The sequence below is a fragment of the Salvelinus namaycush genome, chromosome 24 (assembly GCF_016432855.1).
Source record: "Salvelinus namaycush isolate Seneca chromosome 24, SaNama_1.0, whole genome shotgun sequence".
Taxonomy (NCBI): Eukaryota; Metazoa; Chordata; class Actinopteri; order Salmoniformes; family Salmonidae; genus Salvelinus; species Salvelinus namaycush.
The window spans coordinates 13,578,970-13,602,486 of record NC_052330.1 but is presented as its reverse complement, the minus strand read 5'-3'; the positions used below and the strand labels follow the sequence as shown (position 1 = coordinate 13,602,486).

Here is a 23,517-nt window from a genome sequence, read left to right as displayed (position 1 = left end):
GTCTGCTGGGTCTGATGTCTATTTGTGACAGGGCAGATTTAAATCCTCACAGTGGTATTGTGTCCTGACTCCTGACAGGCTACTGGGTTTTGTGCTATTTTTCACCACCCCTAGTGATTTGTACCACATGCATCAGACTGAAAGTTACTTTGCTTGGAAGTAATACACTAACTAGTATGAGGATGAACAGGAGCTTGAACATCAGATTAAACATTAGACATTTAAATATATGAGATTTCTTTCAAATATTTTTGACCTTTTAGTCTAACAAAAATATATTGCAGTTTGGAAATTTGGTTATAGATGTAGGTGGCAGGTGGTACACAGGTACCATTGATTAGTATACTTTTCAGTTTGTTTGTTTTACACTGTTTCTCTGTATCTGCCACATGGGTACAAGTATCTAACATCTCTGTCCCCTCTCAGCCACATCTGTGAAAATGGAGACCAATGTCCAGTCTGCTGCAGAGGTCATTCCAGCCCAGACCAGGGTGACTCCACCACAGTCCCCAGTCACCACAGAGACCCAGGTCCCTCCACCGCAGGCCCAGCACATGGACCCCATGGAGGAGTTTGGTCGTCAGCTGGAGGAGATCATCAACACCTATGGCTCCGCAGCCAGCCTGATAGAGAAACAGTGCATCGTCCTGGAAACGGAGGAGGTGGACGAGGAGGCCAGCAGAGAGCAAGGTGATGAAGTCACAGCCACCAAGGATGCCAGCACGGACAAGGACACAAAGAAGTTACTGAAAGCCTTAGGTGAGTGGTTTTAGTGTCACTGTTTTGTTTTGTTTCTCTCATGCATTATTTGTATTGTGCAGTTTTGCTTTTAAAGACAACATCCACAGTGATTTATATTGAAAACATACAGTCAAGTCTTCACTTAGCCTTGCATTCAGCAGGAGAATGGCTTTGTGTTCCGACACAGCTGTGCTGTAATCTGTTGTTTGACAGCAGTTGCTGTGAGGGCAAAGACAGAGCAGTGTGCTGATGAGATAGTCCAGAGGAAATATTCTAGTCACAATTTAACAAATTTCCCTTCCAATCTAAGACAAAGTGCATGTCAGTTTACACTTAATCCCATTCATCATCACATTTTCACACAGGGAAGAGTAGACTAAATAGCAGAGTCATGCTGTTACTGTATCTTAACATGACAGCAAGGTTGTGCCCCATGGTCAGATTATGTTTTGAGGACAGGTTACACAAGTCCTGGGCAGAAGCAACACAAACATGTATTTTCTAAACAATAGCAGACAGTTGGTTTCATCCACAACATGAAACCGGGCCAGCAACGGAGGATTATAAACATCTTCCTTGCACATTTTCAGCAATTTGATTTGATTTGCTTTTCCAAAGCCATAGTTGTCAAGAAGCAATGGCTTTCATGCTGAGGAAATGGCTTCAGAAGAGTATTTATTTTGAAGAAATGTATAGAATGATCCATGGTGGGCTTTTTCCATCCTTCTTTTTTAATATCAGTCCTACTGGAAACAAACATTACATGATTTATCTCTATCCACACAGGAAAGGAGGGCACGCTACTAATGCAAAGTTTGAACAAGCTGCACACACCACAGGAGAAATTGGATGCTCTCCTCAAGAAGTATGCCGAACTGGTGAGTGTTCTCTTCTCCCCTCTATCAGCACACCAGAGAGTAGAGTCCTTCAGCACAGCAGTAACCAGCGGCAATAAAAACAGACGAGGGAAAGTTAAAAGGAAACAAATAAAAACACACAAATGAATCAACGGGGAAAACAGAGAGTGCCTGGTGAGATCTTGGAAGGGGTTCAGCCTCATACCGTGATGACCTAAATATTCTTCTCCTCCGGCAGCAAAAGCGAATCCGAACACAAGGTCATATGCCATGTGATACAGCTAGCTATAACATGGCTCTCTAATTCCTCGACAGAGATATCAAGAACACTATGCATTATGAATAATATTATCAAAGACATCGGCTCTCGCAGTCAGTTTCATGTTTGATAAATGGATAGTTCCTTAGGCCATCCTAATATACAGTTCATAGTATCACCAGGAAAAGGAAACAGAACGTATAAATAGATGTTGGGTGTCGAGATTAAACAAATATATACTCATCCATATCCACCCACCCACCCAGCCATACCAAATCCTCTTCGGGCATTTTTTCTGCTTTTAGTCACCTAGTCAGTTGTTAGCCAAAAGCAGCTTAAAGAGCCTAAGTCTGTACAGAGGGCAGAGGCTGTGATTCAATATAATGTATATAGCACATCTGTCTGCATGGTCCACAGCTGGAGGAGCGTCGGGGGGAACAGAAGCAGCTGAGGTTCCTGCAGAAGAAGCAGGGCCACGTGGGGAAGGAGAGGGACCAGCTCCAGTGCGAGCACAGCAGAGCCATCCTGGCCCGCAGCAAACTGGAGGGCCTCTGCAGGGAGCTCCAGAGGCACAACAAGACCCTCAAGGTTTGTGATCACTGCTCACTGCTCAGCTCAGCTTCAATTAACACTACACTAATTTAATCAATATAATGGGCTCAAGACCCTTGAGGTGGGTTCTCACAGCCCAGTCTAACTCCACTTTACACTACTCTACTCAACATTATGGGTTCAACACCTTCGGGGTGGGTGTTCATAAGACCAACTAGGTTTTGAACCCAGGTTATCCACATGACGTAAGACTATGTTAGAACATTGAGCTAAACCCTATAGGCATTAGCTCTGAAAGAAAGCATGAATCAGGTCTCAAGCAAGATTACGTACCACAATTTAATTTAATTCAAAGTGCTTTATTCGAAAGGGAAACAGGTTTACGTTGCCAAATCAAGTGAAATAGATAATAACCAAAAGTGAAATAAACAATAAAAAATGAACAGTAAACATTACACTCACAAAAGTTTCAAAGTAATAGAGACATTTCAAAAGTCATATTATGGCAAGGTAACGATGTGCAAATAGTTGTGCAAATAGTTAAAATACAAAAGGGAAAATAAATAAACATAAATATGGGTTGTGTCACATTGGAATGCGCAGGAATGCGTAATAAGGTTTTTTATTACACCCAAATTACGGCGTGCCGTGTAAAGGCACGGAGACGAAGACCAAACAAACACGTACACAAAACACAGGGTAGAATCCCAAACAAAAGAGCGAGGAGTACCTCAAATAAATAACACAAGCGCACAATGATTAACACACGGGACGAGACCCGTTATCTTCTGCGCAATCCACAATGGCACGAAAGCCAAAACACACAGCACAGGTACTCACACGCACCAACTGACATTGTAACAATAATCGACAGGACACTGGTAAACCAAGGACACACTTATATAATTACTAATCACTGGGAATAGGGGCCAGGTGTGCGTAATGAAAGTTCCGGAGGGATCCATGACAGGTTGCCCTTTTCTTGTGGCAACAGGTCACAAATCTTGCTGCTGTGATGGCACACTGTTAAATGTAAAAATGTAATTGGTTTTCAAATTCTTTGTGGGTCTGTGTAATCTTAGGGAAATATGTGTCTCTAATATGGTCATATATTTGGCAGGAGGTTAGGAAGTGCAGCTCAGTTTTCACCTCATGTTGTGGACAGTGTGCACATAGCCTGTCTTCTCTTGAGAGCCATGTCTGCCTACAGCGGCCTCTCAATAGAAAGGCTATGCTCACTAAGTCTGTACATAGTCAAAGCTTTCCTTAAGTCAAAGCTTTCAGTCACTGTGGTCATGTATTCTGCCACTGTGTACTCTGCTTAGAGCCAAATAGCATTCCAGTTTGCTCAGTTTTTTGGTAAATTCTTTCCAATGTGTCAAGTAATTATCTTTTTGTTTTCTCATGATTAGGTTATGTCTAATTATGTTATTGTTGCTATCCTGGGGCTCTGTGAGGTCTGTTTGTGAATAGAGCCCCAGGACCAGCTTGCTTAGGGAGCTCTTCTCTAGGTTAATCTCTCTGTAGGGGATGGCTTTGTTATGAAAGGTGTGAAAATCGCTTCCTTTTAGGTGGTTGTAGAATTTAACAGCTCTTTCCTGGATTTTGATGTTGAATTTGATGTTCCTTTTGATGGCGTAGAAGGCCCTTCTTGTCTAGTCTCTCAAATCGTTCACAGCTTTGTGGAAGTTACCTGTGGTGCTGATGTTTATGCCGAGGTAGATATTGTTTATGTGCTCTAGGGCAACAGTGTCTAGATTGAATTTGTGGTCCTGGCAAGTCAACCTTTTTTGGAACACTATTATTTTTGTCTTGCTGAGATTTACTGTCAGGGCCCAGGTCTGACAGAATTTGTGCAGAAGATCTAGGTGCTGCTGTAGGCCCTCCCTGGTTGGGGACAGAAGTACCAGATCAGCAAACAGTAGACATTTGACTTCAGATTCTAGCAGGGTGAGGCCGGGTGTTGCAAACTGTTCTAGTGCCCTCGCCAATTCGTTGATATATAAGTTGAAGATGGTGGGGCTCATGCTGCATCCCTGTCTCACCCCACAGCCTTGTGGAAATAAATGTGTGTTTCTTTTGTCAATTTTAACTGCACACACCCACTCTGCTACAGCTCCACCTCAGCCAACCCAAGATTGTTGAATGTCACAGTTAACACCTTCTCACAAATAACTGTCCTGATGATGCAGAGGTTGTTAAATCTGCTCTTCAAAACTCCCTAGTGTCAACCCTTGTCACATGTGCTCCCTCTCTGGCCTCTAGGTCACCAGGCTGCTCATTATGGCACACACCTGTCACCATCGTTACGCGCACCTGCGTGTCATCAGACTCACCTGGACTCCATCACTTCCCTGATTACCTTCCCTATATATGTCACTCCCTTTGGTTCCTTCCCCATGTTAAGCGGAGCAGCACAGAGGAACCCAAGAGCAGACTCAGACCAGAAAACAGGGATGAATGAACCAAGATATTTATTGTAACAGGGAGAGATGAAGTGCAGATCCAGGGAAGTTCGGATGAGTTGTGGGAAACCAGATGTGGAGGCTGAGGTTGGAGTGAGCTAGGCTGGGACAGGGTAAACAGGTCCGGAGGGGAATCCAAGGGAGTGATGGTGAGTTGAGTCCAGAACAGAGTAGCAGGGTGGTGAGATGTGGAACAGGAGACAGAATCAGGGCGGCAAAACTGCAGTGAGAGGATAAACAGCGTCAAGCAGGTACAGCAGGATAACAGGATCTTGAATAATAATAATGGCTAGAAGCATAAACTGACTGAGCATAGATTACGATCTGGCAGAGTGGAAGTGGCAGAACTGAGTATTTGTAGAGGTCTCGATAATGGAACGAGTTGCAGCTGGTAGGGATCTGCTCTGACTCCAGCACACCTATCTCCAACCACACAAACAGAAAGGGAGGGGGGAGAGAGAGAGTGTACTGGGGGAATGGCTGCAGGTCAAGCAGACACCAGATGACCACTAGGGGGTGTGGCAGGAGCAGATGTGACACCCCAGGCGTCATTGTTTCTGTTTCTGTGTCATGTCTGCGTTGTTTGTGTTTTCTTGTTTTGTATGATGTTACGTTTATTTATTAAAACACTCACTCCCTGAACTTGCTTCCCGACTCTCAGCGCACTCGTTACAGCCCTAGCTATATGGAAACACAGTTCCCAAAAAATAACACTAGAGCTCACATTAACATAATCACTGGCGACACACTGGTGCATTAATGGAAAAAGCCCATTACCCATCAAGTTTCTATTAATGTCTTGCTGGTGGTAGCTGTGAGTATTGAAACTCAAATAGACTTGATGAGGAAAATAAGACATCAAATGCAGGAGAAAATGTTACTGTCAATGCCTGTCAACTATACTCGTTGGATAAATCCATTTGAATTCAATCACTTTTTGACAGCATCCCTTTTGATTTAAACAAAACTTTTCGGACATGTTTGCCAATGGAAGAAGAGGTCAGAAAGTGACTTTTTGGACCTGAATGGAAAAACATTCAGGAGATAAAGTGTTCAAAGTTGACCCATTTTGCATCCCCCACCATACCATGAGACATCCATGTCTCCATCATTGGAAAATATAAATGGTTGAGTTTGATATCACTTAAACACTTACAAACAGGGTTGTCAAACTATTTTATAATTTCTTTAAAAATAAAATTGTTCTAATCATATATGTTGTTGCTTTGACCATACTTTACGTCATCTGAGGTTTTTGTGTTGTGCCCGCCATCGGTTGAGACACAACATGCTCTTGGGTGTCATTTCATTTATAGAAATATAATTAATAGAATGGATATATCCCTTCAGACCACTGTAATTTAGCTGGTACACCATTGAAATTGAATTGAAATTGTAACTTCTAATTACAACCACAAAGATAGCCACCAGTCCACCCAATTTCAACTTAAATCTATATTTCTATAATTTCAATAGGTTTCCTATGTAGGATTAACAGTATAATTTTAAACAACACATATTTGCATTCAAGGCTACATTATCTGATGTGTAGACATCCACCCATCTTTGTGGTACCATTTGAAAGTTGTAATTTCGAATTTATTCCAATTTTAGTAAATTTATCAGCCACCCTGTATTCAAAAGCATGTTGTGTCTCAACCGATGGCAGACACAACACAAAAACCTCAGATTATGTGAAATAGGGTCTAAGCTACAACATCTGTTAATATGAAAAATCTGAGTTTCCAATAAAAATGTAAAAAATTGACGTTAAAGGTAAAAATATGAAATGTATATTTAAAAAAAAAGTTTTTTCAATCAATCTATTTTCCAATGAGGAAGACATGGATGTCTCATCGTATGGTGGGATATGCAAAATAGGTGAACTTTGAGCAGCTTTATCTCTTGAATGGTTTGGCATGGGCAAATACGTATGGAAGGTTTCATTCAAATTATAAGGGGTGCTGTCAAAAAGTGATTGAATTCAAATGTCTTTACCCCACTGTAGAAATGTGCTTAAAAAATACATTCTACTGGTATTGTCATTCGAAAAGTCGATGCTTAAAGGCGCCACTCCCAAAACGCCTTGACTCTCTACCCTGAGTCAGAGGGATCTCAATGTGAGGGGGTCATAGCTCAATTAGGCCTTACATGGGTGAGTGTCCTGTTACATCTATAAATAATAGATTGACATACGGTATGTTTAGTCATCCCATTATATGTGGCTCGTGTGTAACATTTCAAAGAAAGAGCATGACCAATGGTACTACCTAATTTTAGCAAAGGTCACAGGTTTAGCACAATGAAAGCTTTCTATTGTGAGTTGACACATTGCCACTGCTGTTCTTCCTCTCAAAAGGTGAAACCTCTTCAGCTAAACTCTAGGTATTGATCAAGTTTATGCCTTAATCAACATAAATGAAACCGCTGTTCACTTATCCTTTGATTCACAGCCAATAATTATGTACACAGTTTGGCCATTTGATTTGTTAATGAATCATAAATCACCCTATAAGTCAATGGCATAATGCTCAATGATCTGTAAACAAATAGTCCCTTTTTACTGAATCAGTGTCCTATCTATTGTGCAACCCTTACACAATCTCTGGGACGTATTGAATCTCCTGTTCTGCTCCCCTTGGGAGGTAATTGGACTCCATGTCGCTCTCCCTCTCTCGTCTCTCACCGCCATAAGGCACTGTGTGTGTGTGTGTGTGTGTGTGTGTGTGTGTGTGTGTGTGTGTGTGTGTGTGTGTGTGTGAGAGTGAGAGAGAGAGAGAGAGAGAGAGAGAGAGAGAGAGAGAGAGAGAGAGAGAGAGAGAGAGAGAGAGAGAGAGAGAGAGAGAGAGAGAGAGAGAGAGAGAGAGAGAGAGAGAGAGAGAGAGAGAGAGATTCCCACTCAGAGAGGAGACCCCTCAGACACAGGGCACCGGTGACGCGGCTGTCTGACAAGAGGGATGGTTTCATTGGGCTTTTGTGGCATCTGCTCTTCGACTATAAATCAAAGGCGAGAGAAAGAGGCTCTAATGCCTTGACCCATCTATTTCTGCTCCTTCTAGCATCTTCACATTTCAAGATATAGAGGAAATCAGGGTTAGAGCAGAGTTAGGATGATCATTTGACTGTTGGGTATAATCGATTAATATGCAGATTTGTGTAAATAGCCAGCTCTTTATACATCCTAAATCAATCAAACAAACAATATACAAAAATCTGAACAAGAATCCTACATGCTAACAAAAGTAAATCAAAATGTGCTCATCTGAATTGGAATGTGACAGCTGTTGAAAGTGGAAGATCATGTCTTGTCATCTGGTAGCTCATTATGTAAGATAGAGTCTGAGGAGGCTTGGCATTAATGTGCTTTGCTCCTTTAGTTGTAAGAGCTCTGTATTTGTGCACTTATCGGTGGGTGTAATTGCGTTACAGTACATTTCCCATGTTGGAGCTTATGCCTGTGTCATTTGTAAACACAGTCAAATAAACAGCCATGTCTTAAGATAGAAACTCTGGCAATGCTTGGTTCGCTTCTCAGTAAGCTAAGTCTGGAAACTGGCATTTCACAATCCTGACCCCAGCAACTGAATGTTTATTGTGACACAATTTTTATTTAGTTTATTTTTTATCGAGTGGGGTTTACAGGTACCAAAATACAATCAAAGAAATACCTACATATAATACCCCAACGCATTATATTGTTCTTTACAGAGTCAAGTAAATTTGTCCAGGCCTCAATTGTTCCTTGACTAGCTCCATTCATTTTCGCTGGTGATAATTCTGATGTTATAACATCTAATAGTAACTGTATCCACTGGTTAAATGGGAGAGAGTGAGTGCTGTCTGCCAGCAGTAATCTTCTTTGATTGATTGAGAAGTTCAAGGGGCTACCATCGTTAAGTAACGTAATAGAAGCAAAGCATTGAATATTTCAATTCACTTCTAAATTAATTTTGTAACTTTGCCCCAGAAGCATTCAACTGCAGGGCACTCCCACATCATATGAAGGAATGTACCTACCTGATTTAGGGGACACAGTGAAACAGATAGGGAGTTGGTGCCAATTTAATCGTAAAATGTTTCCTTGGTGTTAAATACAGTCTGTGAACAAACTTAAAATGTATAAATTGATGGTTCAGGTTACGGGATGCCAAGTTCATATTTTTCCATATTCTGTTCCAGTTAAAAGGTGGTTGAGATTCAATGAGATTTGTGGACTATGGTTTTTTAATGGCTAGCTCAGAATAATAATAATACATAATAATACATATTATAGAGATCAGTCCTTTCGGGAGCCCAGATACTTTATATATAAATCCCATCATTGGATGGTAGTTGGGTTTCCAAGGGACTCCATAGTTGTAAATATAGAAAAAAAGCAGTTGCCTGGTAATGTGTGTGTCTTTCAAATCTTAGAATCATCTCAAACCATTACCGTCCATGATATCGGTAAGGTAAAAAAAGGCCACCCTCCAGATCGCAAGGCATTATTGTAACATATTATAGTATGGGCATGCCATTTTGATTCCAGTTACATTTTTTTTCTCCAATTTTGCAGATGGGGCGAAATGCTAGTACCTGGAAATACAATTTACAGTTTGGTATGGATAGTCCTCATACGTATTTCCCTCTTTGTAAATGTGTTAATTGTATCCGAGACCATTTACCTTCCCATATCCATTTTGAAACAGCACTATGAATTTTATCCCAATAGCCAGAAGGAGAAGCCATGGGAAGCATTGAACTACAGAAATTCAGCCTTGATATTCTGTCAGTTAAAGAAACTGGGAAATTATTCCATCTACTGAGGTTGGATTGAATTGATTTGAGCGTTCTGTTAAAGTTCTGGCAATGGTTTTATCTAAGGAAGGAAATGTATATTTTCCCAAATATTTCAAATGGGAAACAATTGGTATTCCATAAGTAGAGATGGAGTCCATTGGAGTCTTGAGGCAGTAGGGATGATTTGGGTAGAGACATTTTATAGCTTGAGATTAAGCTGAATTTATCCATGAGTTTCAATTTGTTTTGGAACAATTGAGATACATTGGCTGGATAAAGTAAAATATTGTCAGCGTATAATGAAATGAAGTGATCAGATTTGAAGGAAATTTGTGTTATTTCCGTTGATAGACAAATTGCCTGTGCCAGGGGTTCCATGGATAATAAGAATAGCAGAGGCAAAATTGGATCGCCTTGTCTGCTGCTTCTAGTGATTCGGAACGAAGCAGAACAGATATTGTCTGTTATAACTATGGATGAGGGATTGGCATATAGTATTTCAAACATATGAATGAAATTGGAGCCAATTCCCATATGTTCCAAGACAGACAAGAGATATGACCATACTAGAGTATTAAAACTTTTTCTGCATCGAGAGATAATACAGCCCAAGGAGCTGTTGTTTCTGATGAAGCATATAAGATATAATAGACGACAGAGGTTATCTGAGGATAAACACTTTTTAACAAACTCGCTTTGAGCCAATTTGGATAAGTAAGTCTCGAGATGGGACAACAACATTTTATAAAACAGTTTAATATATGTGTTTATCAAAGAAAGGGAGCAATAGTGAGAACACTGGGTGGCATCCTGACCTTTTTTTAATAAAAGCTAAATTAGTCCTGTCCATCTCTCCCAAATGAACCTTTGTGAATGGCTGTATAAATAATTTCGAGCAATAGTGGACCTAATTGATTACAACATTTTAAATAGACCTCAGGAGGAATACTGTGCCATCCAGGTGATTAGCCTGTATTAATGATATCCAATGCCCCTTTGAGTTCATTGAGAGAGATTTGTGCTCCCAGTGAGGTGGTTTCCTCTGATGAGAGAAGAGGAGTTCTTAATTATTTTATAAATGACTTAGTCTTCCTTGGTGTGGATTTAAAATCGGGTGTACAGTTCTTTATAGAAGCGGGAAATCTGTGATGGATTAATCTGAGTTCTGATCATAATTCCCCTGTTTTAGATGCAATAGTTGCTATATCAGCTAATTGATCATGACTGCATAGCTTGTTGGCCAGTAAACGACTGGGATGATTACCATGGAAGTAATGGTTGAGTCTTACTTGATGGATGGCAAATTCTGCTGTCTATCGTATCAATAAATTAAGTTTTGTCTTGACTTTGGAAAGCGTAATAGCTACCTGGTCTGAAAAGAGTGTTTGTTGAAAACGTTCTAACACAGTTAACAACATTTGCAAATATATTTCCTTTAATTGTGATTTATTTAACCCAGATACAAATGCGGTTGCATTCTTTTTAATAAAACCTTTGGTGGCATCCCATAGAGTCCAGGGGTCATCAACTGAATTTTTATAGATCGTTATGAATTTTGTTCAATTTCAAATTGATCACAGAATGTAGGATTTTGTAGTACTGAAATGTTGAAACACCATCTTGTGGCTCTTTTAGGAGATTCAGAAATTTGGCAGTAGTAAGCGTGGTGGTCAGACAAGCGCATATGTCTAATGTCCATTTTCTTAATTAAAGAAAATACAGTTGCAGATAATAGTATGAAATCGATTTGTGAGAATGATTTATGCCTGTTTGAGTAGAAAGGAAAGGAAAAAGGAAAGGACACCTAGTCAGTCGTACAACTGAAATGTGTCATTCGCATTTAACCCAACCCCTCTGAATTGTACTCTTTTGTTTTAAAATGATGTGCTCACCAGACATCAATGAGATTCTAATCAGAGAGTATATGCTGGAGAGCCTTGGTTGCATATGGATTGTATTTGGTCTTATTAAAATTGTCCCACATGTCCAAAATGGCATTCATGTCTGTCCCAATAACCAGATGAAATTAAGTTAATTCTAACAATATGCTGTTCAGAGAATCAAAAATCATAGGATCATATGAATTTGGAGCGTACACATTAATAAAGGCAATTTTCTATCCATTATGGACACCTTTAAGTAAAGTGATAATGGGTCTCTGCCTTTAACCAAGATGGTAATTTTTAGTTTCTTATGTATCATAATGATTACACCTTTAGTTATGTTTGGTGCTTATGAAAAAGCAGTCAGTTTGCACATATGGTTCTCTATTCTATGTACGTCCTTTTGGATCAAGTGTGTTTTATTGCTGTATCAACCAGATTTCTTGCTAGGATTTCAAGAAAACTGGAATGTTTAATAGGACAGTTTAGGCCTTTCAAATTCCAATAGAGAATAGCTAGCGTTGCCATTGTTAAAACAAAAATAATGTTTTATTAATAATGTAATTGTTTTCTTTAATGTTAATAAGCCCATGGATGTGAAAAAAAAGCGGGTTTTGGTGGCACACAACATTTTTCTGGAGGCAAGCCGAAGTTTGGAACCGAAGTCTACGCCCCTTCGTCGGTGACTGGTCAACAGTAGGGATTCCTCAATAAAGTCTTTGTTGTCATTCAATGAGAGATGACTTGTTTTCATGCACATTTTTTCATTGTAAAATACTGCACCAAACGCGACTAAGATCAAAATTAATGACATATTTCTTGAGTTATGTTAGATTAATTCAAACTATTTTCAGGAAGCATATACTGGCTATGGCGTCTCAAAATGGACAAACAGTACTATTGCCGCTTTTTTCTTATTTTTCAAGCGAGGGTTTTTTAAGGGAGTATGCAAGCACACTCGCTCGGTTTGGCTAGCCGAGTTTGGCTAGGCACCAGCCAAACTGAAGCATGCTGATGCCTTTACAGTATTGCAGCATACCTATGAAATCTCTTAAGCAACATATTTTTTTGGTCTTAAAACACATCTCTCTTACCAAATTGTCCCACATGTCCAAAATGGCATTCATGTCTGTCCCAATAACCAGATGAAATTAAGTTAATTCTAACAATATGCTGTTCAGAGAATCAAAAATCATAGGATCATATGAATTTGGAGCGTACACATTAATAAAGGCAATTTTCTATCCATTATGGACACCTTTAAGTAAAGTGATAATGGGTCTCTGCCTTTAACCAAGATGGTAATTTTTAGTTTCTTATGTATCATAATGATAATGGTGTTAAATCATAATCATAATCATAATGGTCTTAAAACTTCGTCAGGCTAGGGTCTATTTTTCTCCACTTCCTGTCTGACTGACGTGCCCAAAGTAAACTGCCTGTTACTCAGGCCCAGGAGCCAGGATGTGCATATAATTGCTACCATTGGATAGAAAACCCTCTAAAGTTTGTAGAAATGTTAAAATAATGTATGAGACTATAACATGATATGGTAGGAGAAAATCCAAAGAGAGCCCATGCTCTTTCAATGGAAAGCTATGAGTCCTATGCAATTCCAGCTCCCAGATTGCAATTCCTATGGCTTCCACTAGATGTCAACAGTCTTTGTTCAAGGTTTCAGGCTTGTTTCTTCCCAAACGAGGAAGAATTTTGAGTTTTGGTACTGGGAGTCAGAGTTGGAAATCAGTCTGGTGGCGAGCGATGAAGAGGACGGGCACTTGCTAATTTTGCTTTTCTATTGAACATACTTCTTTCCGTATGAAATATTATAGTTTAATTACATTTTAGGGTACCTGAGGATTAAATAAAAACATAGTTTGACTTGTTTGATTCCTTTCTCTGCATGTTGAATGAGTGGATTACTCAAATCGATGGCGCCAACTAAACTGACTTTTTGGGATATAAAGAAGGATTAATATTGAATAGAAGTGAATATTTAATCGCTATTTGTGATTTTACGAAGCCTGTGCTGGTTGAAAAATATTTTGATGTGGGACGCCGTCCTCAAACAATGGCATGGCATGCTTTCGCTGTAAAGCTTATTGTAAAACGGACAATGCGGTTAGATTATCAATAATTTAAGCTTTTAACTGATATAAGACACTTGTATGTACCTAGATGTTTAATATCCATAATTTTTATGATTATTTATTTGAATAGCGCTCCCTCCAATTTCACCGGAAGCTGTCGACAGGTGTCCCGCTGACGGGACGCATAGCCCTAGAAGTTTTAAGGTATTGAGAAATAAATAAATAACCATTTACCCCTTCAGACCTTTACATTTAAGTTTGCAGACTTGATTAATTAGGGTGGCTAATGAAGAAAAAAAGGAGAGATAAGGAAAAAGAGTAGGCAAAACAGAAATACAAGCCTAAACAGTCAAACAGAATGTCTGTGGGAGCAATAGCTCCTGATCCATTATCATTAGCAATATGGTCTAAGTTACCCTAAACATGACGTACCCTCAATTTGTATTAAAGGAATTCTTTGGGTGGTTTTTCTGTAAGCACGTATCTATACTATGCGCAGTATGGGACCAAAAATTGGCCATGGCATTTCTAACACACCAGCCCATTCTTTTCCCTGAGGCACCCAAACTGGCCCATTATTTTCCTTGAGGCCGCCATTATTAGCCAGATAATTATCATTTTAAGCAAAAACAACAACAAGTTAGACAGGCCCACTGGGATAGAAATGGACCAGTCCATCTAGCATTTGCCCGAAATGCCAGATGTCTCTCTCTCTCCCTGCTTCTGAATGTCTCTCTCTCTCCCGCTCTCTCCCCCCCTCTCCCACCTTCTCTCTCCCTTCCTTGTCCCTCTCTACCTCCCTTAATCTCTCAGGAGGAGACCCTAGCTCGTTGTCGTGAGGACGAGGAGAAGCGCAGGGAGATCACCACTCACTTCCAGAGCACACTGACAGACATCCAGGCTCAGATCGAGCAGCACAGTAACCGCAACAACAAGCTGTGTTTGGAGAATGCCAACCTGGCAGACAAACTCAAACACATCATCAGCCAGTACGAGCAGAGAGAGGAGGTACACATCAGGAATACATAACCTTAACCTCACTGTTATATGTCTGTATGTCTGTACACCCTCATTGGGGTGGCAGGTAGCCTAGTGGTTAGAGTGTTGGGCCAGTAACCGAAAGGTTGCTGGATCGAATCCCTGAGCAGACAAGGCAGTTGTCTGGCACTGTTCCTAGGCCGTCAATGTAAATAAGAATTTGTTCTTAACTGTCTTGCCTAGTTAAATAAAGGTTAAATAAAATCCCTGGCCTACTAAGACCATGCATGCAGGCTCTAGTCATGGAGACATTTGATAACCAAAGCTGTTATTGATCATAATTCATCTGTCCCCAAAAGGAACAAAAGTCTTTACAGGAAATAGACACTTGTACGTCATGACAAAAGAATTGAGTCAGATCTTTGAATAAAGACACTCAGAGACACTTAGAGGTATTATTGCTCCCTACGCACATCAACAGTCAGAGATATAGCCAGCAAAGGGTGCTCATTGAATAACACTATAGCATGTCATATGTAATCACACAACAATACACCAGGAAAATGACAAGCCTAAAGTGACGCAGGAAAAACAGGATCTGTCATGCAGTTGGTTGCCACTGAGGCTGTTGCACCACTTCTGCTGCCCACACACAGCTGCAGCTGGTGTGGTAAAACATAACAAGATTTCAATTTCTTATTTGTTTGTTTTTTTACTTGTGGAGTTTCTAATAATTTGTCTTGAGTGCCATCTGCTGGTTGTAGTCAGTATAAACACTTCAAATCAAATTGTATTGGTTACATACACATGGTTAGCAGATGTTAATGCGAGTGTAGCGAAATGCTTGTGCTTCTAGTTCCGACGGTGCAGTGATATCTAACAAGTAATCTAACAATTCCCCAACAACTACCTAATACACACAAATCTAAAGGGGTGAATGAGAATATGTACATATAGTATATAGATGAGCGATGGCCGAGTGGCAAAGTGCAATACTGCAAAAGTGCATAGGCATAGTGCAATAGATGGTATAAAATACATGTGATATGAGTAATGTAAGATATGTAAACATTATTAAAGTGGCATTATTTAAAGTGGAATTGTTTAAAGTGACTAGTGATCCATTTATTAAAGTGTCCAGTGACTGGGTCTCAATGCAGGCAGCAGCCTCTCTGAGTTAGCGATTGCTGTTTTTCAATCTCTCAGTCCCAGCTTTGATGCACCTGTACTGACCTAGCCTTCTGGATGATAGCGGTGTGAACAGGCAATGGCTCGGGTGGTTGTTGTCCTTGTTGATCTTTTTGACCTTCCTGTGACATCAGGTGCTGTAGGTGTCATGGAGGACAAATTTCTTCAGCCTTCTGAGGTTGAAGAGGCGCTCTGGCGCCTTCTTCACCACACTGTCTGTGTGGGTGGACCATTTCAGTTTGTCTGTGATGTGTATGCTCAGGAACTTTCCACCTTCTCCACTGCTGTCCCTTCGATGTGGATAGGGGGGTGCTCCCTCTGCTGTTTCCTGAAGTCCACGATCATCTCCTTTGTTTTGTTGACGTTGAGTGAGAGGTTGTTTTCCTGACACCACACTTAAGTGTCAGAAAGACATGATTATTTGATATCCAAATAACATCTAAAGTGTCTTATGTGATTAGATACACACATTGCAATGATGAACAAGCAATTATGACATAAAATGGATACAAGTTGACCTTTGATAGTTGGCTAAATGCTGATGGACATAAATTAACTCTGCTCTTTTCGGCAGAAAACTTGTGGATTATGCCACACTGTTTATGTATATGGCTATTTCCCATAGTAAAGAAAATAGATTAGTCTTACGCGCAAAATAAACAATATGTATAGAAACAATTATTTTCCCCAATTGAACTAATCTTGGGTCAGTATTCTCATCAGAATGTGTGCCCTGATGATAATAATAATAAAAATCCCGATAAAGACAATACTTTAAACCATTTACTAAGGCTTTTGCATTTGCCCCCCCCCCCCCCCCCGATAAATGTGAAATAGTAATTCAGTAAGTCCCAGGTTTTAATTGGTTCTCCACCCACTATTTTGTCTGTTCTCACAGGCATCATAAAAAGTGTCTGAACTTTCCAATGAAATGCTGTAGGCAAACAACAATGGTCTTAATTACTTATCAAGGCACATGTTTATGACCATTTCTCATAGACAGACATAGGGTAGCGGTGGTGGTTTTAGCTAGATAAAAAGTGTTAAATGTATCCTAATTGATGGAGTCATAACCTGTACAGAATGTCAGAGGCCCTTCTCAAACCAAAGTGTCTAATCTCACCTTGTCTATCACTCAGAGCTTGGAGAAGATCTTCAAGCACCACGACATGCAGCAGAAACTGTCTGATGCCAAACTGGAGCAAGCCAACGCACAGCTGCAGGAGGCTGATGAGAAGCACAAGAGAGAGAAGGAATACGTGAGTTACTATACTTTAACCAACTTTTACTGACCTTACCCACAAAGTACTGTAAAGCAATGTCAATATAGTTGAGAATCATTTGCCTTACATTTTAATTCTGGTTTACTTTCAAGTATACAACCAATAAGTCTTACTGTGCATATGATGCTCACACAAATCAATATTGTAACCATTCACTGTCTCTGTTGTTAGCTGCTTAGGGAGGCAATTGACAAAACAAAGAAATGCTACACATTGAAGGAGCAAGAGTTGCAGTTGAAGAAAAAGGTACATTTGTGCTTTGCGTGTGTTTTGTTTTTAACCAGTTACTGGTACACGCAGCAGAGTGGAAACTACAGGCTAAACTTCTGAGAGAGCAGGAGACAGTCATGCAGGCTCAGGTGAATATATCCAATATGGTGTCAAGCACTCTTATTCAAACCATTTCTTTCAGGTCCAAGCCTACCAAAGGCAAGCACAGTCCCATTAATGTCCTCTGGATTGCTCAATGTGTTTTAAAGGCCCAGTGCAGACATTTTTATCTCAATATCAAATAATTTCTCGGTTACAATTAAGCACCTTACTGTAAAACCTTTCAATTAAAATTGTAAAATCTCAAGCAAGAATTTTGCTAAGACTGTTTGGGAGCGATCTGAGTGGGGCGTGGGAGGCATATGTAATCTGAAAACTAGCTGTTTTTGGCGGAGAGTTTTGGAACTCTCTTTGTTATTGGTCTATATTAACTTAAACCACGTGGTGATGTCACCAGGCAAGCCAAAACTCCACCTTTGCAAAACCTGCTGATTAGAAGGCCCTGTGTAGATTGTATTTTCAACCAGCAACTATTAGGAAATAACGCTGATAACATATTTTCACACTTTTACAGTGTTAGTTTCATCAGCTGTTGTACAATATGATACAAAACACAGGGAAACAGATTTTCGACCGCACTGGGCCTTTAAAAGACAACTAATCTATTTCTGTGTATTTGTCCATTGGGATCTAAAGCCCTTCAATATCACCCCAAACATTGGCAAAGTGACCCCCTCATTTGAGAGTAATCCCAAATCGTATTTCTCCTCTCTTATAACTATATGGCTTAATGTACATAGCACTTAATATGAAAGGAAGGAACACCTGTTAGCTGAGCTACTGTACACATTTTTTTGTTGTACACGGTTAAGCCAGCAAAGAGAGCAGTCATAATTCCCATGATAGCAGCAGGCAAGACAAGAGCAACTTCCTCTCCCTGAACCAGCAGGATGACCCACTGCATCATGGGAATACAAACAAAAAAACTCTTGCTTTGCAAGTAATGTGACATGGAGTCGATAAAAGTGATGATTGGATCAATGCAATGTAGCACTGTTTTTCTGTTGGAACATTGCATGCATACTCCAGTACCATTGATTATTCCATTTGAAAATTATGATCAAATTACAATTGCTATGTTTATTGGATGTGGTACAATCATTGTATGGGTGCAAGCAAATTGTACAATGAAATTAGTTGGGCTGACACACACTATGTTAAATGATAAATCATACAAAAATAATTTATGAATCCAGCGGAAAAGCATTTATCGCTGACAGTTCATATGGTTATAATTAATTGCAGAGAAACCTTGCCATTATGTAAAGCCTTGGGTTTTCTCAATAGAAACCTTAGCCTGGCTCCCAACTAAATCAAATGACAAAGTAATATGAAAACATAAATTAAGTCAATATTGCATTTCAGTACCCATACGATTCATTACATATTTGTACCAAGCCATGTCACATTTCCAATCTAATTGACGGGGAATGTCAAACTTAATTTCTCTGTCCAGTAACAGACATAGATTTAGATCACACAAAGAAATGGCCGAATCAGCCTTCAGACAGAAACTGATCTGTATTAAGTGAGCTTTTCTGAAATACAAAACATATTCAATCAAAAGCCTTTCCTCTTTTATAAAGTGTGTCAAGTCATTTGTTTTGCTTTTGTGCCAAACCAGTAGCTTCCAAATAAAGACAGTTGATCTCAACAGGGTGGCTAGCAGAGACATGTTTGAATATTGGAGACTGGCTGTGTCTGCAATACTGCTTTCCCCTGAGGGCCTCCAGAGATTAGCCTGTTAACGCTAGCTGGACAGACATACCAACAATATGTGGCCTTATTGGAAGTGCTTATTTGTCTGGGAAAATATACACAGAGGAAAAAAATTGTCAGCCCCCTCATGAATGACCAAATGTTTGCTGAACCCCCCTGGCTCTTTCTCTCTCTCATCTCCCTCTAAAGTTTAGAACATTTGTTTCTGGTGTGAAATAATGTTAAAATCATAGATCTGATTGTTCCCGGGGTGAATAGATGCATATTATTGCTACATGTGAAGTCAACATGCAATCTCCTGAAATCAATTTCTCTGTTTCTCTGCAGCTTGTTCTGTACTCCCAGAAGTTTGAAGAGTTCCAGACTACGTTGTCTAAGAGCAACGATGTGTATGCCAGCTTCAAAAATGAAATGGAGAAGGTATCTGGCATCCTTAAAATAAAATCATTGTTCCTTAAAATATACCGTGTATTTTTAGGGCCAAGTGCTCGGAGGAGATATAAGGTCAGCATAATCCTGAAATGAGAAAACAACTATTTTCTGGAGGGATAGAAGCTTCTATCAAACATGTTCAAAATGATGAAGGTTACATTTCTTTTCAGATATGTTTTAACCCAACAAACATTTTGCTTCATAGATGACAAAGAAGATGAAGAAACTAGACAAAGAGTCAAATGTTTGGAAGACCAGATTTGAGAGCACAAACAAGGCTCTCTCTGAGATGATTGAAGAGGTAACTACTTATCTGAAACACATCAAAAAGAGTCAGCCTTTATTCAAATGAGCTACAACAAGTTTATTTAATTTAATTTGTAAAAATGTATTTAACCTTTATTTAACTAGGCAAGTCAGTTAAAAACAAATTCTTATTTACAATGACGGCCACCAGTTTAACTGCATGAACAACAGTGTCCCTGACTCTCTGTTCCACTCTCTTTTCCCACAGAGGACTCTGAAGGAGAATGAGTATGAGATGTTCGTTGTGAAGATTGACAAGCTGGAGAGGCTCTGCCGAGCACTCCAGGACGAGAGGAAGATCCTGTACTCCAAGATCAAAGGCATCCGTCAAACCCCTAACGTCCCAGAGGGGACACCCAAGGACGAGACACAGGAGCAGGCCACTGAACCAGCCCACAGCCTTATGGACATAGTTGAGGAGCCAGAGATGACAGAGGAGATGTCCCGTCTGAGAGCTGAGCAGAACAGGCTGGCGGAGTTCGCCGCCTCTCTACTGGCCCCGTCAACAGGAGACAATGATGACGATGACTCTGACAGCGAGGAAGAGCCAGAGTCTACAGAACCGGCTGAGGCCCAGAACATCTCTGAACCAACACAGGCCCCAGCACAAGTACAGGTAGAGGCACCAGCAAAGGCAGAGGAACCAGCACATGCAAAGGCACCAGCACAGGCTCCCTCACAGATAATAGCACCAGCACAGGCTCCATCACAGGTAGAAGAACCAGGACAGGCTCCCTCACAGGTAGAAGCACCAGCACAGGCACCCTCACAGGTAGAAGCACCAGCACAGGCTCCCTCACAGGTAGAAGCACCAGCACAGGCTCCAGCTCAAGTAGAGGCACTAGCACAGGCTCCCTCACAGGTAGAAGCACTAGCACAGGCTCTCTCACAGGTAGAAGCACCAGCACAGGTTCCCTCACAGGTAGAAGCACCAGCACAGGCTCCCTCACAGGTAGAAGAACCAGTACCTGCTCCCTCACAGGTAGAAGAACCAGTACAGGCTCCCTCACAGGTAGAAGCACCAGCACAGGCTCCTTCACAGGTAGAAGAACCAGTACCTGCTCCCTCACAGGTAGAAGAACCAGTACAGGCTCCCTCACAGGTAGAAGCACCAGCACAGGCTCCCTCACAGGTAGAAGAACCAATACCTGCTCCCTCACAGGTAGAAGAACCAGTACAGGCTCCCTCACAGGTAGAAGCACCAGCACAGGTTCCAGCTCAAGTAGAAGCACCAGTCCAGCCAGAGCCCCCAAAACAGCCAGAGCCCACTGCCAAGAAGCAGACACCAAAGAAGAAGAATGCAAGGAAGACCAGCTGAACCGATAAATGTGTCATTGTGTGATCGTTAGTAGTGTGCCTGGTGTTATGGTTGAGATATCTAATCCAGCTTGGTTTGTCTATATACTGGTGTATCTAAAGTCATGGCGTGCAGTAGAAGTATGTTTAAGTTGTATAGCAGATGACGACAGACAGAGATTTACTGTTTTCTACCATTTAGAAATACACTGGCATAACCAAAGAATGGGCAGCAAGGTTATTCAGGACATTGCAGCCTAAAAACATTTCAATGCCAAATGTGGTTTGCAAAACAGCATCATAAAAGCCACTGTCTTTTTTTCCCCATCTGAACCCTATAATGTAACTTCAATAAATATCTGATTGAAAATGATGTAAACATGTCGGTGCTCTTTGGAATGTTTTTATAGGCCCTCTGGTTTACACAATAAAAACTCATATCTATTATGACCAAATATTGGAAGATGCAATGTAGCTAGATAAATGCCCTACAATGCTTACATGTCCCTTTATTTGGTCTCTCTCTCTCTGTATGAATTGTTAACTGGACATCACAAACGTCTCAGAAGACACTCTTTCACAATAATTTAGGGATGGATCCTTACAGTAGTTTCCATGGCAACCCAACCAAAAAAGCCAAGCAGACAGTGCACATTTAAAAAAATATATATAATCTGTATCACACAGTCTCTATCCCCAGAGTGGGTTGTTTTGGCCAGGCCGTGGTCTGTCTGTGTTCTGGGAAAATAACGAAGTTACACAAACTCTCCTCCACCAAGGACACAACATTAGAATGACAGGCACCAAGTCGCCATGGCAACTCCATCTGCTTATCCGTTGAGGAGGACATTAATGTGTGCATGATAATAATAGTGCAGAGGACGCTGGGTTTTTAATAAATACAGATCAGTGTTGAGTGCCCCAGGGAAAACAAATTAGACCTGCCACTGATCACTATGAATATCATGTTTATGTTCTGGATTCTATTACTGGTTCAGCAGATTGCACACTGCACAAAAATTGTATACAATATCTTCCGTTAGGACAAAAGCACCTAGTTGTCATTCAATAAAGAAACTGACAAAAGTAGGACAAACTCGAGTCCTATCCAATGCCCCACTTTATGATCATATCTACACCAACCTATGGAAGTCATCCTGACGCCTGAAATAGCCTCTGCAAACATACACGTGACGTAATTAAATACAGTTTCACCAAGAGGATGACAAAGCTTCAAGGCTTTTACTTCATGGTTGTGACCACCAGATGAGGCCTTTGAAACCATTCACAATTTCACCAAAACCTCCACACTGACTTCCCTCTCATTTGTAATCCCATGCACATTACTGTGGATTTATACAGTATATCATGCAATCAGCCTTTTGAGGGCCCTAAACGAAATGTTGTTGCGAGCAAAACATTTTAGCAGTCCTCCTCTTGACAGCGGAGAGAAAACATGTACGTTTTAGAGTTAATTTAATTCTACACATTTTGCCATGTGGCGTAGAGAAAATGTTTGTTTTAAAGAAAGTTTGCTGCAATTCTACTAATTTTGCCATGGGGCAGAGAGAAAAATGTGCAGTTTTGAATATGATATCTGAGTGAGATTTACGAATAAAATAGTAGTAGATGGATCATTTGTCCAGACCTGCAATAGGCTAACTAGTAATCATACCTCACATAAAAATATTCAAATCTGCCTCAATTTTTCATATGAATCTCAAGAACAAATAGCTGATAGGCAGCGGAGAGGCCAGGTGCATCATTGCACATGAAAGAACAGTGAAGATATGAGACACACAGCTCAAAAATCTCCCTTATTGATCGTGTTTAGGGACAATACAATTATCCTACATAGACTAGCCTACAACACCATAATGCAATGAATAATTGCAATGAATAATGAGTACAAAATTCTGCAGTGAAAATGTCATTTGAATAACGGCGCAAAAGCCGTTTCATTCGATTTGGATCAGTTGTGGGTCTACTCTCGACAGTTTATATAAGGTCTAGAAAGGCACAGTAGCACTCCAGTCTAGCTGTATTTTTACTTCTGATACTGAATGCGCTGTCTGTTGCAGATCATCACTCTCCCAAGTCATCCTATAATAATGTGACCATATACTCCCCGCAGGCCCAGTTATTCAGGAAAGCTTAACACATGCTCTGCCTCCTCTCCAATCTGAGCGGATATTCCTTTGACACCTAGAACCTAACGCTTCAATACAGTCAAAATATTTATCATTTAACTTTTTAAAAGGAATTACCATAATATGTGGCATAAACACAACCAGTCACACTGTTTTAATCTGATTAGGCTACTTCAGAAGTCTCCTGTAGGCATGCGCGCATTCCTCCA

At 40.4% G+C, this 23,517-nt stretch overlaps 1 protein-coding gene across 1 annotated transcript; it reads left to right on the top strand.

The window, feature by feature from the left end:
• The first annotated feature begins 1,535 nt into the window (after window positions 1-1,535).
• Window positions 1,536-21,537, top strand: LOC120019543 (gamma-taxilin-like). The gene is made up of 8 exons (XM_038962845.1): window positions 1,536-1,619; window positions 2,275-2,445; window positions 14,440-14,634; window positions 16,932-17,051; window positions 17,247-17,321; window positions 19,452-19,544; window positions 19,762-19,857; window positions 20,071-21,537. Exons 1-8 carry the CDS (start codon window positions 1,548-1,550, stop codon window positions 21,178-21,180), a joined length of 1,932 nt encoding a protein of 643 aa, XP_038818773.1. The 5' UTR covers window positions 1,536-1,547; the 3' UTR covers window positions 21,181-21,537.
• Window positions 21,538-23,517: the final 1,980 nt, after the last annotated feature.